The 18,088-nt window shown below is 41.9% G+C and overlaps 1 protein-coding gene and 1 long non-coding RNA gene across 5 annotated transcripts in view; one reads left to right on the top strand and one right to left on the bottom strand.

Annotated features, from left to right (window-relative positions):
• PDE4C (phosphodiesterase 4C) overlaps window positions 1-18,088 on the top strand; it is an 895,999-nt gene that overhangs the window by 163,936 nt on the left and 713,975 nt on the right. For 2 of the 4 annotated variants that reach the window (XM_085638143.1, XM_085638144.1), the window contains exon 3: window positions 11,548-11,610. The exons of the other annotated variants lie outside the window; for them this stretch is intronic. In XM_085638143.1, the coding sequence (XP_085494269.1) occupies window positions 11,548-11,610 (63 nt within the window). The remainder of the gene's footprint in view (window positions 1-11,547; window positions 11,611-18,088) is intronic. 4 annotated transcript variants of the gene reach the window in all.
• The window catches only part of LOC146772335 (uncharacterized), a 544,470-nt gene continuing 533,566 nt past the window's right edge, over window positions 7,185-18,088 (bottom strand). Inside the window, exon 4 of the long non-coding RNA XR_014972127.1 lies at window positions 7,185-7,885. This is a non-coding gene — a long non-coding RNA (uncharacterized LOC146772335). The remainder of the gene's footprint in view (window positions 7,886-18,088) is intronic.

Below are 18,088 nucleotides of genomic sequence, written 5' to 3'. Positions count from 1 at the left end.
GTTTAGAGGGCTTGATTGGTGCGTGGTGCTGGAGCGGGGAGTTGCGTATCTGCACATCCAAGAGCCCTTTCATATGAATGAAGAGGTACAGGCGCGAGGCGCTCCTGATTCCGCATTGATCAGTTGCCGTCATCCAGACCCCGATGCGTTGATTACCCCCCGCTCAAGGAGGCGCGTGCTTCTTGCTTATTGAGTGCCTTCCGCTGAGACCCTCATCTCGAATGCTTCCAGAACCCTCCCCCTTGCTGTGAGCAGCACTTCATTACTTGCAGCTAACGCGCCGACTGGAAATGGCGCCAGGCCACCACTGGGGATAATATATTCTCCACTAAAAAGTCAGCCAAGAGTTTGAAGAACATTTCTAATTGCTCAGGTTTGAGGTTTTTTCGCGAGGTGAGGTTTTAACCAGCTGTTTGCTGATTTCAGTCAGATATACTTGTGTTTTCTATAAAGTTGAGCAGATTTTCCTGCTGCGCTTCCTATTTTCCTTGAAATCTTTGGGCTTGATTTAGAGTTTGGTGAATGTGGGACATCTGCAGAAAAACAGTGGATGTCTTGTCCACTCTAGATAGGCCTTTATTACGAGTTGCCCGGTAACTGGGCCACATATTCTCCACCCCTAGAGTTACTGACATTGGAGGTTCCCAGTAACTCCGGAAGTGGGGAAAATCTGGTTGATTATAGTGGCAGCTGCTAGCTGGGGAAATTGGTGGGGCAGCGGCGGGGGAAGAATAAAAATAAAAAAATCGTACCTGCAGCCTGACGTCCACCGCCTCGTCAGACGATGGTCATGCAGGCTCCCAGAGTCCCCTGTGCCAATCCACATGCTACTTTTATGCTGGTATTACCCAGCAAGAGAGAAGCGTAGGGATTGAGCAGAGTGGTCTGGTTCCAAGCTCCAGCAGGGACTGGGAGCCTGTGGTCCTGAGCCAGCCAATATCTCCAAGCAATAGCCTGGCGATATCCAAGTGCGCATGTCGGTTTGTCTGTCCTAAGACAGCCGGCCAAACCTACACGTGCACTAGCATTTCCCTGAGCCTACCTCTCCTCATGCTCCATATGGCCCCGCCCTCAAGACTCAGCGTTGGCTCTGGAGTCAAATAAAATTATAATAAAGCAGTTTTATTAACTGCTTTATTATTATTTTATTTTACAAGCGTCTGCTGGTTCCAGCAGTGGGGCAAAGATCCTCCGCCATAACAGAGGAGCCGCCTCTGGTTCATTACAAGTTGGACCCTGAGAATCTATCACAATATGAGGAATTAAAGGGGAATTAGGAGTCTGATGTTCCTGGTATATCCTCATTTTTCCACTTATATTCACTGGCAATTTTGGGTGTTTTCCACAGCTGGAATCTCCTGGTGGAAATAAAGTGACCTGCAATGTTCCCGCGGGTTTCGCAATTTCGATGGAGCCGGTAATTATTATCACCATCCCCTTCAGTATTAAATGGCCACTCGTAAGGAGGGCGTTAGTGGACGTAGACATCAACATACTACAAAGAGGTCAAATGAGACATCCATAACCCTCTGGAAGATGTCCCACATCCGCCAAAATCTAAGTCAGGTCCTTGATTGTACATTGTAAACCATCAATGGGTATTTGTTACCAGTCCATGATGTCTGAAGACGGAACTAAATAACCACGCTGGAGTTTTTTGACGTGTATGAAGTTGTTCGCTATAAGCCAAGAGATTCTGGACGCCATGTTTGCAAAGAAGCCCTTGTGATGTGAATTAAGCTACTTCACACACCAGCAAAGTGAGTTTAAACATGGAGTAGAGAGGTTACTTTCAGAAGGGTTGTCAACATTATTACTCTTAGAAACAAATGAAGGTAGTGAGCAACTGTCGAGTAGAAGCTGTGCAGCGGAAGCTACCCTGTGATGTTTTCCCAGTAGACTACAAGGCAGCTGGAAAGCCTATCAGGTGGGGCAGTAGAGGCTGTTGAGCCGAAGAAGTCCGACCATCTCAGGTCTAGGAGAATTAGAGCTTGATCGCCAGAAAGAGGAGCTACTAAGACCTAACAATATCTTAGGTACATTTTGAGGAGATCAGTGGGTGACTAGAATACCTGAGCGCTCGCGTTGTCGATCGCAGCGTTTGTAAACTTTCTAAGTTGCCCACCTGTAATATTTGGAACCGAATCACGAGAGCGTGTATTTCGTGGATAGATTGTGGACTACAACAGTTGTGACAATAAATGTCGGAAATCAGGAGCCAGTGTTTCACTTGGGAAATAAGAAAAAATAGACATTTGTGGTGTTATGTAATGCGAATACCGAGGAGTTGTGTACATGTGGTGTGCCACACCTTTGGAGAGGTGCACCAGTGCACATTCTGTTGCCTGTTTCGTATAAGGGGTGAATGCCATTGCAGGACTTTGTTTCTTCAAATTCTGGGTATTTGTGGAACCAGCTTTTCACTTCTACAACAAAAATAATGAAATGGAACAGTATTTTTAAAATAATTTCTGTGGAAATAGTGGGGGTAAAATATGCATTGTTGGTGGAAAAAAGTGCACACTTACCTTGTCCAGAGTTTTTTCTGTGAACTAAGTTTACATCGTTTTTTGCACTTACTGTGTTGAAAAAAATACCTATTATTTGAATATGGGCTGGATATTCTTACAACTAAAAGGTGGATTTGGGTGAAAAGCACCGATGCCACATAATTGTATAACTATGATGTTACTCAACAATGTCAGAGGGATCATACTTCCCAAGTCATTGCTCGAACCATCACATTTAACATTCCATTCCACCTGAACATACACTCACCTCAGTCCGGCAGGGAGCGGTTGCCTGTAGGGTGGACACCCTTTGAATTCAAGGTAAGAGTAACTGTCAATCACCCACCCAATGCAACTCTTGATGAATGGAGGTGGAAACAGAGATTTACTTCAAATCTCTCATCTTGCTCCCAGATTCGTCATTTCCGTGACTCCCTCTAGCTGGGAGGAAGGAGGGTGATGAATGAGTTTTATTACTTTCTCTTATCAAGAACAAACAAATCCTCGACTGACTTAAAGGCTAGGAAGATGTGAACTCTTCAAACCTTAAACCCTACTGCTGTTTTTCATTCCTTTCAGTATCTTTTTCAATTCATTTTTTAATCAAAGACGATTCCAGGAATTTGCCAAAGGGTACGGCTTTTTTTCCCTTAACTTTCAAGGGTAAATGCTGTCTGGTAACTTGTAAAGTATTTATTCGAAAATTTCCCATCATCTGACAGACGGCCAGAAAAATAGATTTAATTGTGGCTTTGATTGCGAGTCTGAAACCACTCAGAGAGATAAAAAGAAACGATACGGCGCGTGCCAGCGCATCTTACTTATGGCCAGCAAATGAAATATTTTTCCAATTTCAGAATTGTTCGCCCTTTGACATTTTGTCTCTTATCTCTGTGGCTATCAAATTTCATTTTGTAGAGGAGACATATACTGAAAAACATCTACTTCACCCCCCTGTGGCGCCAATGGATTTTATGTCTTTGCTGCTCATTGTTTTCTCAAATTGATTTAATTATAATTTATAAAACTAACAAGCCTTAGTTTGACCAATAGGTCTGGCTTGTATTTTGAGTCTTGAGTAAAACATTAAAAAGTGTGCTGCAGTGAATAAAACAAAAACCGGAAAAAACGCATTATAGATGAAATGCAACCATGAAAGAAATAATGTAATTTTGACGATTCACTGTACTTTCAGATGTAAAATTGTAGTTTGTGCCCCAGGAGGTTGAATGATACATTAAACAGCCATGAGATGAGAGAGTTATACGCCTCTGGGCAGAGCCAAAACCCACTGTTTGTATATTTTAAAGTATTAATAACAATACATCTATCAGACTGTTGCATTATCAGGCCAGACCTAAAAACCTATCTCTTGATTTGTTGTTGTTCTTCTAAACATAAAACACAAATTATGTCATCAAAAAGAAATAAAAAATGACAAACTTAAAATTGTAGTAACAGCGCTCGGTTATGGATCTAAAAAAACTGTTGTTTTCTCTGTTTTGTCTGGTAGTTGCACTAATTACACAAAATAATGTATCCATATTCACCACACTTCAACTAAGGCACTGTACCAATACGTATAACGCTACCTTCACTAGCCACTAATATCACATTCCCTTTGTTTTTATAAGAAGTGATTGTTAGATCTAGGTTTTGACATCACACCTGCCAAACTGACCTATTGCTAAAAATATCTGTGAGGTACGGGGCACTTTGTATCAGTTCTTTTCAAACATTTGCTAGCTTCAACAAGTAATTTCAGTCATTGGCTTGAGGTTTTGTCAATCACGTTGTGAACAAACCAATTGGAGTGTTCATTTCTTAACTTCTTGTATTGGCTGTCCAAGTGTTCTTCCGCCTCCTCTTGGTGTTTGCATTGAACTAGATGAGGGGTTACCACAGCAAGCCAGGATCTATTGGCTTTGCCAATTCTTGTTAATTTTGCAGACATTGTTAGACTGGCCACATGTCATATTGTGACACTGTTAATGTTCTTATTATCATGAAGTTGATGTACCCTCTGTTGACTACTGGTATGTTTGGTAAAATGAAATTGAAGGATGGTGTGTGGCACACTATAATTCGTTATAAGTTACTCTGTGTGGACAAGATGAATCTTTCTTGTATTTTGGGTGCTGGCGGGTGTCTCCCTCTGACCCTCGGGAGTTGGACAAAATAACTGAAAATTTGCACTGTTCAATTAAGAACAGCGTTCCCAATCGGCACTCGTTTGAGACGTTGTCTCCAAAAGTAATCATCAAAACTTTTTCTTTTAGTGAAAATAAATACAGTAAACTGTCAGGTTCTTCTAGGTTCAACTGTCTTGTGATTTTAGTTCATCGTCATTGTTGCGTCACAATGGTTCCATCCAATATGAATTAAGTTGTTATTCATCTCAAATTTACATTTCACATCAGTACATTGAGATTCATGTGTACTAGTGTACTAATGTAATCACATATAAAACTATAGGGCGCTTGACATTTTATATGTGATTTCACATTCATCCCCTGAAGAAGGGCTTAGTTCCGAAATGCATAGGGATTCGTAATTCACAAGTACACATGGATCTCAATGTACTGTTGTGAAATGTAAATTTGAGATGAATAACAACTTAATTCATATTGGATGGAACCATTGTGACGTAACAATGACGATGAATTAAAATCACAAGACAGTTGAACCTAGAAGAACCTGACAGTTTACTGTATTTATTTTCACTAAATGAAAAAGTTTTGATGATTACTTTTGGAGACAACGTCTCAAAGGGGTGCCGATTGGGAACACTGTTCTTAATTGAACACAAACTTTCAGTTATGTTTGGTAAAATGCCATGGCACATGAAAAGTTCAAGAGATTGAAAATGCAATTCTGATTTCTCTTTTGTAAACAAATGGTACCAATGTAAAAACACAAATGTTGAAGAGAGACATAGGGCCATATGTATCAAGCCTTTTTCCCGTTCACAAACGGGCCGATTCTCAGAATCGGCCCATTTGCGAATGGGAAAAGGCCTTTTGGGATGTATCATCCGAAAAGGCCATCGCAAAATAGAGAATCGCAAAATGTGCGATTCTCTATTTTGCGAATGCAATTAAGTAATTGCAAATTGTGATTCCTTAAATGCAATTCTGGAAGCACCAGAAATTTGCTATTTGGCCTTAAGGAATCGCAAATTACCACCAACTTCAAGTTGATGGTAATTTGCGATTTTCTAGAAAAAAGCACTATTTTGCTTTTTTCAAAGTGCCATTTGGCGCACATACATGCCCTTGGGGCATGTATGTGCGCAAAATGTGCACACATGCATATTTCAGGGGTGCAACAGGGTGTCCTTTAGGCACCCTGGCAACCTTGAAATTGCATTCTCAACTTGCAATTCTCCAATTGGTACTCTCAAATGGAGAATGTCTTCCCATTAATTTCTATGGGCCTCCTAGTCCTAGCCCATAGGAATGAATGGGAAGGTATTCCTTATTTGCGAATCGCATTTTGCAATTCGCAAATAAGGAATATGTAGGATTCGCAAAATTTTTAGCAAATCCTACATACTTTGCATTTTGCGATCGCAAAACTCTTTTTTGATACATATGGCCCATAGTTATAAGGAAATACAGATTTTGAGTTTGGTTGAGGAGCTAATGCTGTATGTGATTTCTAAATGTCCAGAATGGCAATCACTTGAAACAACGCTTGCAAGTCCATTTTTAAAAATCAGGGCCTCAATAGAAAAAGAGTCATCAATTTTCGATTAATTCTTATTCTAAAAACATTGATCTGTCCATGTTATTTAAGAATCAAATGCTCATGACAAATAAGGACACGTTGATGCGAAGGCTGACTCTATAAAAATGAATCATCCACATAATGATTGTTAATTTTAATTTTACTATTGAACATAAAACAAGGTAAGGTGAATTAGACAATTGTATTTATTTTGTTTATGGTTGTATTGATAAGTGAAAATTATGTTTTTATCCAACATCAGCATTAGATACTGCATTTTTAGCTGCAACCAACCATGTATATCTAAAGTTAAAAAAACAGCCTCCACTATGACTGATTTCCCACAGTTACTCCAAGCAACCATCATAGGACCAGAAAATCCTACCTAAAATCTATTTTGATGCCCAACAGGCAATGTAGATTCTTTACCAAGTAACTCTTTCCATTGCTCCAGCGGAAAAGGGTAAATTTACATATTCTCCCTATGTCACAGACTCGTCATCACAACCACTCATCCATACACTCATTCATTGGCGGGGGCCATAACACCAACACGCACTCCTTTCACTCAAATCTGTACACAGGAGAAAAAGCGCTGGACATGTGGGTACCTTATTACCTATCCGGATTAAAATTTCTTCACATTATACACATCCGCACCTATAGAATCCTGACCTTAGCATCAAGGCACTCCACCACTTGGTCGACGGACCAATTAGTTGGACTGGTTGATGGTGATTTAGAACCAGCTAAAACACAATTAAAGCCTAGGAAACATTTGATTAATTTTCAGTACTCAATTAAAGAATCACAAACTCATTTCTTATTAATCCAAATTTGTTTATCTAATATTAATTTGCTCAGCATTAGCATTTAGGCGCTACAGAATATAACATAATTTGGTTTATTTCAAGAAGAAATCAAATCTTTGGAACATAAGCATAGATTTAGAAATGCTTTTATATTTACCAAATATCAAACGTTGGTGACCCTCCGACCACACAGAGGATTATTCAAAGTGTCGGCTACAATCTCCAGGATAAACTGTCCAACCCACAGCAACAATCAAACCATCAGGTGAAATAACCTTTCCCGGAAATCAAAGAAACCCAAGGTAAGCCATGGAAATCTTCATCAGCTCAACATAGACCCAACGCCACGGAAGATCAGCCCAGTGAACCACCCCCCTTGGGCGGATGAGGTTCTTTTATACCCTTTTTCTCTCTTACTTCAGATCAACATGCAACAATTTAGGGGTAGAAACTGTTTTGATTGGCCAGTCCATGTCAACTTGCAATTTTTGAAAAGTTTCACATGACCCACTGGTTTTCCATGAGACTTGGCATAGCAAAGCGTAACATGTATTTATTAATTTTTTTTTTCCTCCGGTTCACAGGCAAAAGTTCCAAAGTAATAACAAGCAAGCCTCCTTGTCTCCCATTGTCCCTTTGGTAGTTCACACCGTTCATCACTTGGCAACCCTCCATGCTCCTATCCTTGACGAGGAACACAATGGTACAGGGGCTGAGGTCACTTGGAGATCTCCAGAGCCATCCGATTCTGCGCAGTAGTCATCGCGCTCACATGACAGCGGCTTCACAGGAGCTCCATCTTAAGTACTGCGGCCTAGCAGGCCCGAATGCCAACTTAAGCAAAAACAGACATAACAGTAATTAGAATATAGAAATGAAGATTCTAAGGTTTAATCCCACTCTAATCCCAATGTATATTAGTATTTTCCTAGCTTGTAGCAACATTTAAAGCGATAATACTCACCATTCTGCAGTACTGAAAGCACAAATCATCACAAAAGCAACATGAATCCAGCAATTCTCTATTTCACCACAATCTAAAGTTAGTTTGCGTACCACAGTTAATTAATGAGTTGTTCTGCCATGCAATTAGCAATTTAGTCCCACGTGGGTCTTGTGTTTATCCAGGTGTAAAGGTTGGTTAATAATTTTCTTCTTCAAACTAATTAGTAAGAGTTAATTCTTAGAATGATTACGGAATTAATTTCATGCAAAATAGAGGAGGTATACAACATTTTGTTTTACCTGCTCCATCACCTTCAACAAAACTGAAACTAAAAGCTAGTGCTTATGATGAAGAAACAGAGTGCGAAAGACTTTGACATAAATGGTGCGTGTTAGTGAAACAATCCACAGGGACCCATATAATTAACTTAATGTGTAGTCATTTATGTTTTTTAAGTATAAGTATAATTTTAAACTCTTCAATTTTAGGGATTCATGATGACAGATGTATTGAACCCATATAATCATAGACGCTGGGCAAAAGAAAGTATTTTGAATGCCTAACGCAAGTGGACCAGAGTTTCATGTGGGGAAATTGGAAGGGAGCTCAATGGAACTGCACTGTTAGGTGCACATTTGTGTTCATATATGTGTTCATATATGTGTTCATATATGTGTTCATATGAATTCAGATACATTCTCAATGATGCTAAATGTTTTATTTTCCTCCAGAATAGAGTTTGGATCACTTTCCAGAGAACCACTTTTAACTGTCTCCAGAGTTCAATAAACTTCCATTCGCTCTCTACATTAATAATTTGAGTCCCTTCCACATCTCGACCAACAATGAAAACTGCATTTTTTCCAAAACACTGTTTGCTAACATTTCCATCCATACTATTTTAGTCCTTTCCAAAACCCAGTGTAAATCCATTCACATCTATACTAATATATTTTTACCAGAAAAAAAGTTTAAATTCTGTTTCCTTCGATTCTTATCGGTACTACATTTTTTTTCGTTTGCAAAGTCTTGTTTTATCTGTTCTTATTTACACGTCTTTTTGATTATTTCCCAGAGCTTAATTTACTATTATACTTACCCATACTGACACTATTCCTTCCTTTCCACATCTATGTTTGGTTATATTCTCATTGATAATAAACATATTTTTACTTTCCAGAGCTCACTTTAGGTCTTCTCTTACCCATGCTACTACCACAATCCCTTTCCAGAGCCCAATTTATTTATGATCGTGTCCAACTAATATTTTGATGGTTCATTTTACTTCATCCTTCTCCATATACTAAACCCACCTGTTACTTTCCAGAGCGCCTCCCTTACATTCCGATCCATAATACACTGTAATTGCTCTCAAGAATACAGTTTACTTCCTTTTATAGAAGCCCTCTTGTATTATTTTCATAAGCTCAGTTGCGTCTCTTATTTCCGTACATGTGCAGCAATGTACTAATGCGCAGGGAGAAAAAACTCTGCTTTGATTTTCAAAATCAATCTCCAGTTTGTTTCTGAAAAACATTAAAGTATACTGTGTCGGTATGTTATGGGAGCTGTTTCATCACAAATAAACTGCAGAATAGGTGGGTAACCCTCGGTAATGTGATGGACTGCCCTGCGGTAATGGACACACTGTCCACATCACATTAGTGGCCCCCTAGATTCTTATGACCCTTTATCACTTATTTAGTTTTTGATATCACTGGGTAGTTCCCTTTCTTCTTCACATACAACAGTTTGACTATTCTTTTTTCGGGACATGGAAAGGGAAGAAAGGTGCCCAACATAAGTCTTTGTACTTTCATTTTCACCAATGTAACATAAACATGAGTTCTGTGTATAACTTTATTCAATTAAAGTATTTATTTATATTATTGTGCACTAAGGCTACTATGGGTCTACGTACAACCTTTCACCGATAAAGGGGCATCTTAATAATGAGGACATAATAGGTCTCAAAACCCAACCAGACACCACCAAGCAAAGGAAATTCCTACTATTGATAGTTGTTGGTGTGCTGGAGCGTCCAGATAGAACTGTTGTTTTTTCTTTTCACTGTAAGGGTGTGATCCAGGGAATGATGTCACAAGTTGTTATGTGCTCAGGTTAGGCCCAAGTAGCATAGCTGCACATGTTCTTGCATTGTCTCTTTTTGCACAAAAACATTACTGCTGTGGCCTTTTTCACATATTTCCATGCACGACAATGTTGGGGTTAGTTTCTCAGAAAATATCTTTGTTTACACATCTGGCTTCACATAACATTATCACGATGCCTCGAACACCAGGTACAAGGCCTCTATGCACAGTGTACAAATGTCTTTCTATCTTCATCCATGGGGCAACAGGGTTATTTACGTATCCATAACATTGCTGATCTGTACGTACATCGCAAGAGGGTTAGCTGAAGAGGCACTTCAGGTGACACCGAGGGTCCCTGCATGCGGAGACTTCACCCCTTAGCGGTCTGACATCTCCGTAAGGGGTGTCCAGTTCGTGACCAGGACAGGGTCCTACCTTCTCTTCCGCCAGGTAAAGGGGTTGGATTGTCCTGTGGAGCGATTCTTGGCCCAACACCTACACACACTCTAGACACACATAGTGTAGGGATTGCATAGTAGGAGTACGCCTGATTACTACCTTGCTTAAATGCCTACATATATACACAGTTTTAGCACCATGGTAGAACTGTATCTGCTGTTTACTCCTTTGGTGCTTGTAATCACTTTCATCTGCTTCTGTCTACTGATTATCGCAGCACATGTATTTTATACAAGAATAACATTGGTTCAATAAATATATTGAAAACATCCCATTGTGTATTCTCTGTTTATTTCACTGAGAACAAAGAGCACAAGTGACTGAGCGAGAGGTTCTGATCTGTTACCACGATTCCCTGAGGGATCAGGGTTGTCATGTTCAGGGGCTGCCAGAAACAAACCGCTCCCTGGTAGGGTTAGGGGGGGCTTACGGTGGCACTGTGAGCTAGCTGGTCTCTAGGCCAACATATCCTGAGGGGGTGCCCGGGATCAGTCTGGGCACCTCACCCAAAGTTTATGTTGTCCACAAACGTGCAGGCCCCACAGATTAGTGGGAACTACACAACAAAGTAGTCTCAAAACTCAAGGTGACATCATCAAAATAAGGAACATTCCGGAATGCCTATTGCTGGCGATTGTTAGAGATGCAACACCCGTGTTCCTATCCCGGGACCAGTCCGCGTGTGCCATTCTCCATTATACAATTTCAGCTATTTCTATCCGTGAGCATAGCAAATGCACGATAGCATAAGGTGAAGTGACCCTCCTCTTCTAGACTCCGTTGTACTAGTGTATTTATTTTTTACTGTCCCTCGTGCTAGTATGGAGTGTTTATTGAACTAGGTTGTGCACTATTAATATTAAGTACTGTTAAGTCCAAGAATCCAAATGTGTGGGAATGCCTCTATATTATGCAGTTACTAAGATACCTATGCCACAGGGTCTGGCCAGTCGCTTATTTGACCATGAGTTTAAAAGTTATCTTTTCTCTGTTAGCAAACGACCGTTAGCAGATGTGAGTGTGCGGCAAGCAGACCAGATCGAGAATGTACCGCGATGGTGAGTATCCCATCATTTCAAAGCTGGGCTAGGCCTCTGCTCTCCCCACCTGATGTCCGCGTTCACACCCTGCTAATCAAACACCTAACATTTTGTAGATCTTGGCTCTTACAAACTTTGATTCCACTATTCCATGTTTGGCCTTCGCAAGTGGGCTTCCACCCTCACAGCTAGACATTAACTCTGGTGGTGTTTTTTGACACTGTGAACCATATTTGCGTGTTGGTTCATGAGAAGGCCTTGGTTTTCAAGCATGGCGGCTCTGCACTTTGAATACTTTTATTGGCTGAGACATGGCACTGCATACATTATGGGGACTATCCAATGGCAGGGTGAAGTAGCTCATCGTTGATTGTCCAGGACTTTGCTGCTGAAGTCAATCAGGTCTAAGCTTTGGTAATGCTATTCGTACAAATCTGGCCTTATCCAATGGCTGAAACGCATTCTCAGTGATATCTTGAATTTAATTGGTCAATACATCTCAATTCTGAGCCTCATTAACCAATCACCGTAAAAGTCCAAGGTTGAACTGCGATACCTATATTATGGCCGTAGTAAGACTGCTGCTCTTCCATTGACCGTCCCTAATAATAAGTGAGATATGGGCCAACTCACACAGCTGATTATTTTCCATTGCAAGATGAACCATAGCATGTCCACCGTGTCCTGTGTCATCACTGTTGCTCTCTTCCAGATCATTTATAAAATCCATACTTGTCCTAAGTAACAGCTACAATCTTATTTCGTACATCAATTAGGGTACATGACAAGACGGTGCAAAGTTCTGAAGGATTTTCCTTCACCTTCACATTTTTCAAATGTGCAATCCTCAAGACCGTAAGAAAGCTTGCAAGCTTAGGGGAAAGTAATTAGCAGGTAATACATATCGTACATAATAGCCGGGGTGCATCTTAAAAAGTAGGAGATGCTAGAAATGGGGGTCTCTCGTTGGCAGAGGTAGGTACCTTTGTCCAAATAGGGACCCTTGCTTCTAGTTAGGGTAAGGGGGATACACACTCTGGATAACCCCTGCTCACGCCCTTGGTAGCTTGGCACGAGCAGGCAGGCTTATTCCAAAGGCTATATGTAAAGTATTTGTACTCAAAACACACAGTAACACAGTGAAAACACCACAAAAGGACACCACACCAGTTTAGAAAAATAAAATACCTTTATCTAAACTAAACATGACCAAAACGACAACATACTCAGTTAAAACTATGACTTTCAAAAGGTTTCAAGAATTTGTACCATAGAAAACTATGGATGCGTGATTTTTCATCAAAGTACCTGTAGATGCGTCAAAGTTACAAAAACCAAACAGACGCAGAGAAAGGAAGCGTTGGAAAACACAGCGATGCGTCAGTTCTTGAGTCCTTGGGGAGGCGAGGAGACAGTTCTACTGCACACAGGAGAAGTGATGCATTGAATCCGACTCTAGGGGGATGTGAGGCATCGAAATCCAAGACGGTTCTGGTCTGCGGGTCATGCGTGGAAAACTTGACGCACAGGTACGATGCGTGACACACCGGAGGTGATGCGTGGCTCTGCGAGGCTTTGCGCCATCCGGCGTCAGAGCTGGGAGCTGCATGGCGAGACTTTGCGTCGCCCGGCGAGACCCAGCGAGGCTTCGCGTCGTCCGGTTCCGATAGACTTTGCACGGTTTTGCGATGCTTCGCGGTGGTTCTTGCAGAGATTAGCTGCAAAACCCACCTCTGAGGTCCTTTAACTGGAAGGAGGCACCTCAGGCAAGGGTAGGACTCACAGATGGCAGAGTCCAGCAGCACCAGCAGATTTGCAGGAAGTCTTCTGTGTCCCTGAGACTTAAGAACAGGAGGCCAGCACACTTCAGGCCCTTGGAGATCTCCTTCAAGCAGGGGACACAGCACACAGCAAAGTCTTCCTCCTTTCCTTGGCAGAAACAGCAACTGAAGGCCAACCCCAGACACACAGAAAGGGCAGTACTTCTCCTCAATCTCTCCAGCTCTTCTACTTGGCAAAGACTCCTCTTGAATTCCAGGAATGATCTAAAATCTAGGGTTTATATCCCAAAATGTCTTTGTGCAAGGGGCTCTGCACCCAGTTCAAACCAGTTCTGGGGGGCACCCTGCAAGTGCACAACAACATCCATTGTCAGTGTGAGCCTTGGCTCCAGACACACCACAGGGGGGTGGAGCCAGCATTATGGAAGGCAGGCACAGCCCTATTCAGGTACAGGTGCTACTCCTCCCACTACTCCAAATGCAGATCAGGCTATTCAGCCTAGTGCTGACTCATCCAGACTCGTGGAGCCACTGCACCTCCCCAGGCCCTGTCACTCGAAAGCCATACAGTCAATCCACAAACAGGCAGAGGCACACAGGATGGTTGAACAAGAAAATAGCCACTTTCTAAAAAGTGGTATTTTCAAACACACAATTTAAAAACCATCTTTACTAAAAGATGTGTTATTAAATCCTGAGTTCAGGGATACTTAACTCAATTTTTTAATTTTATCCCTATGGGAAGATATGCTTGTAAAATGTTACGAAGCATTCCCCATTCTGTCCTATGGGGCAAGATAGCCTTTCAATAGTGAAAAACTAAATTGGCAGTATTTCACTATCGGGGCATGTTACACACACCAGTGCATGTCCTACCTTTCACATACACTGCACCCTGCCCAGGTGGGTACCTTGGGCCTACCATAGGGGTTTCCTATGTATAAGAAAAAGGAAAGGGTAGGGCCTGGCAACAAACTGGTTAACAAACTGCGCACAGGCACTGCAGTGGCAGGCCTGAGACCTCTTTTCAGGGCAACTCAAGTGGGTGGCACAATCAGCGCTGCAAACCCACTAGTTGCATTTGATTTACCTGCCCTGGCACACTCAGTGCACTTTACCAGGGACGTACTGGTAAAACAAATATGCCAATCAGGGAGAACCAATCACAATATCAATTTACACAGAGATCATATGTGCCCTTTAGCACTGATCAGCAGTGGTAAAGTGCCCAGAGTCCTATAGACAACAAACACAGGTCAGGAAAAAATAAGAGGAAGAAGCTAAAAGTTTGGGGATAACCCTGCAAAAAAGGACCATTTTCAACAGGAAAAATAACCACTTTATCGAGAGAATTCTTGTAAGAAAACATTTTTTTTGTTGGCAACATCTCTTTCAAATGAATTTGGTGAACATATATATATATATATATATATATATTACCTACTGGCGGTCGCCAGTAGGTAGTTATAGTTAGGACCCTGTTTCCATAGGAAATCCGCAACATTCTATTTGGAATAACTTTGGCGCCAGTCGAAGAATCCTCGCGAAATTTTCAAAACTAATGGGGCGCTACGCTCTGCTCCTACACTGAAAGTCTCGGGGTGATTCGTCAATATATATATATATATATATATATATATATATATATATAAATATTACCTACTGGCGGTCGCCAGTAGGTAGTTATAGTTAGGACCCTGTTTCCATAGGAAAACCGCAACATTCTATTTGGAATAACTTTGGCGCCGGTCGACGAATCCTCGCGAAATTTTCAAAACTAATGGGGCGCTACGCTCCGCTCCTACCCTGAAAGTCTCGGGGGGGATTCGTCAAGCGGGGGCTGAGATAAAAGGGGGGTCCCAAAACGCGTTTTTCCCATGCATTTTTCCATAGGACCTTTAGACACAGCTACAGCCCGAACGGCTGAACAGAGTTCCTTGAAATTTGGCAGAGAGGTAGTCTACAGGTCAAGGAAGTGCCTTTTGTAGGTTTGGTGTAAATCTGTTCAGTAGTTCCTGAGAAAATAGCATTTAAATCAATATATATATCTGTGGCAGCTTACGGTGCGCTTACGGTGCGCTTACCATACGCTCACGCCGCCGTGCGCGAGCGCGATTCTGATTAGCTGTTAGATCTTAGTAAACATTCGAATCGGTCGAAACCAGGAAGCGGCGGCCGCCATTTTCTCTCTCGCAGTCTGAGAGGGGGTTAAAAAACAAAGGCCAAAAATATGTAAAGGGGCTGTTTAGACAGCTCCTAAACACATAGCCATGTTGAGGGAGTCCTCAAAGATCCCCCAAGGCCAAAAACGAAATTTTAATTTTTTCGATAATTTCGCCGATTACGCTTACCGTACGCGTACGGTAAAAATTAATAAAAAAAAAAAAAATATCCATACTCTCCCCACCCCATGTGCAAATGGTGCCCGAAGGGCACCATTTGTGCATAGCATATCACAGTTCTGAAATATTAAATATTACCTTTCACAACGAAGCGCATCATATGTCCTCCATGTGCGCACGGTGCGCGAAGCGCATCGTGCGTACATGGCCCATCTAGCGTAACGTGGGCACGCGGTGCGCGTAGCGCACCGCGTGCCCACCGTGCGTGCACGGCACTAACTGCATAAAGTGCGCAGCGAAGTGCACCGTGCGCGCATGGAACTAACTGCGTTAAGTGGGCGCGCACGCCACGAATGGCGTAAAGTAACTTAGCATTTAAAAAACCGTACAAATTCACTGAAAAAACCATAGGTTTCACACACGTTATAGTTAGGAATTAGCATTTAAAAAACCTTGCAAATTCAGTGAAAAAAACCATAGGTTTCACACATGTTATAGTTAGCTGGAAATTTTACTGATAAAAAACCAATGAAATTCCCCCGTTATAGTTAGTGCAGGCAACTATAACTCACGCGACCGCAATCTTCTGCTGATGCTAGTACTGTATTTAGACACTTATTTGCCCATGTCTTCTTCCATTAAATTTTAGCTATACATATATTACAAATATTTTTTTTTCATAAAGACACATATGTCATCAGCAGAGGATTGCGGTCGCGTGAGTTATAGTTGCCTGCACTAACTATAACGGGGGAATTTCATTGGTTTTTTATCCGTAAAATTTCCAGCTAACTATAACGTGTGTGAAACCTATGGTTTTTTCAGTGAATATATATATGTATACGATTACTACTAACTCAGCCCAACATTGAAGTGAGACTCAAAATGTACCTACCCCCTCTGAAAGACTAGTTCATCCCACCTTACTGTAGCAATACTGTTTCTTTGATTAGATCCCCGATTTCTAAACTGTTGCATTTACTCACTACTAATCTGTGGCATAGTTCAGGTATATGATGATCAATCTATTGAAAGAAACCACAGCTCTCTTTGCCCCTGTTTTATCGATTCATCATGGAATGGCTGTCTGATTATGTGTTCACACATCAATCTAATGTACACATGTGGTCAGTAATAGAAAACGTAATCTGCCCAAAATAAACACCGCCATCCCAGCCCTTGGCTGCGATAGCGCACTCAACCTGGCCTAGTGCAACACTGCCAAATGGGACATCAATAACAGCGTTCCACTCTTAGGTTCATTCAGCGGTGGGTGCATTGAGCATAGTTAATGCCATTGAGGAATTATTGATCTCTTCCTTTCCAACCCCTGGCACAACAGCTGGAACATTTCTGTGCATAGGCAGAGCATACCTGGCCCTACAGAGAGCAACAGAGCCGAACCATTCCTGACCACAGAGAGAGCATACCTGGCCCTACCATGAGTAACAGAGAGAAACATTTCTAAGCATACGCAGAGCATACCAGCTCCTACCAAAAGTAACATAACCAAACCATTCCTGAGCATAGGGAGAGTATTTTTGGCCCTACTGTGAGTAACTGAGAGAAACATTCCTAGGCATTGAGAAAGTTTACCTGGCCCTTCCGGGAGTAGCAGAGAGAAACATTCCTAATCATAGGGAGAGTATACCTGGCCCTATCAAGAGTAACAAAGCTGAACCATTCCCCAGCACAGCCAGATCATACCCGGTCGCGTTGATGGTGAGGTAGCTACTCAAGTGAGGGCTGCTCCATTCCTGAGCATATCAAGAACATATCTGGACCTGCTGATGGTAATGTAGCTGATTCATTCCTTACCATATGCAGCTCTATCGATGGTGACATGGCCGATTCATTTCTGAGCCCGGCGGTAGCATACCTGGCCTTGCTAGTGGTGAGTCTGCTGTCCCATTCCTGAGCACATCCAGAGTTTACCAAGACCTTCCAAAGGTAAGACAGATGATTCATTTGTGATCATACCCAGCCCAACCAATGGTAACGCAGCTGGCGCGTTCCGGAACACAAACTCAGCATCCATGGCCCTACTAATAGCGACACTCGTGACCCTTTTCTGAGACTGAGGGGTATAGCTGTCTCTAAAGGTGGTTAGAAAACTGGTTCATTCTTGAACATATCCACCAATCCCAACACAGCTGCACCTTCTCTGAGCACGTATAGAACATACCCGGCCCTACCAATGGTAACACAGGTGCAGCCTTCCAGGGACTGCCACATAAAGAAAGGAATTCCAGAGCTCCACCAGAGCCTGTCCCGTATGACCAAGCGAAACAACTCATCTTGTCTTGGTTCTTGGTCATAGCATGTCTGGTGTGACCCACAGTAAGAGCAAATAATTTCTTGAGATTAGCCTGA

The sequence above is a fragment of the Triturus cristatus genome, chromosome 12 (assembly GCF_964204655.1).
Source record: "Triturus cristatus chromosome 12, aTriCri1.1, whole genome shotgun sequence".
Lineage (NCBI taxonomy): Eukaryota > Metazoa > Chordata > Amphibia > Caudata > Salamandridae > Triturus > Triturus cristatus.
Note: the sequence above shows the minus strand (reverse complement) of the source record. Positions and strands in the feature narration are given on the sequence as shown.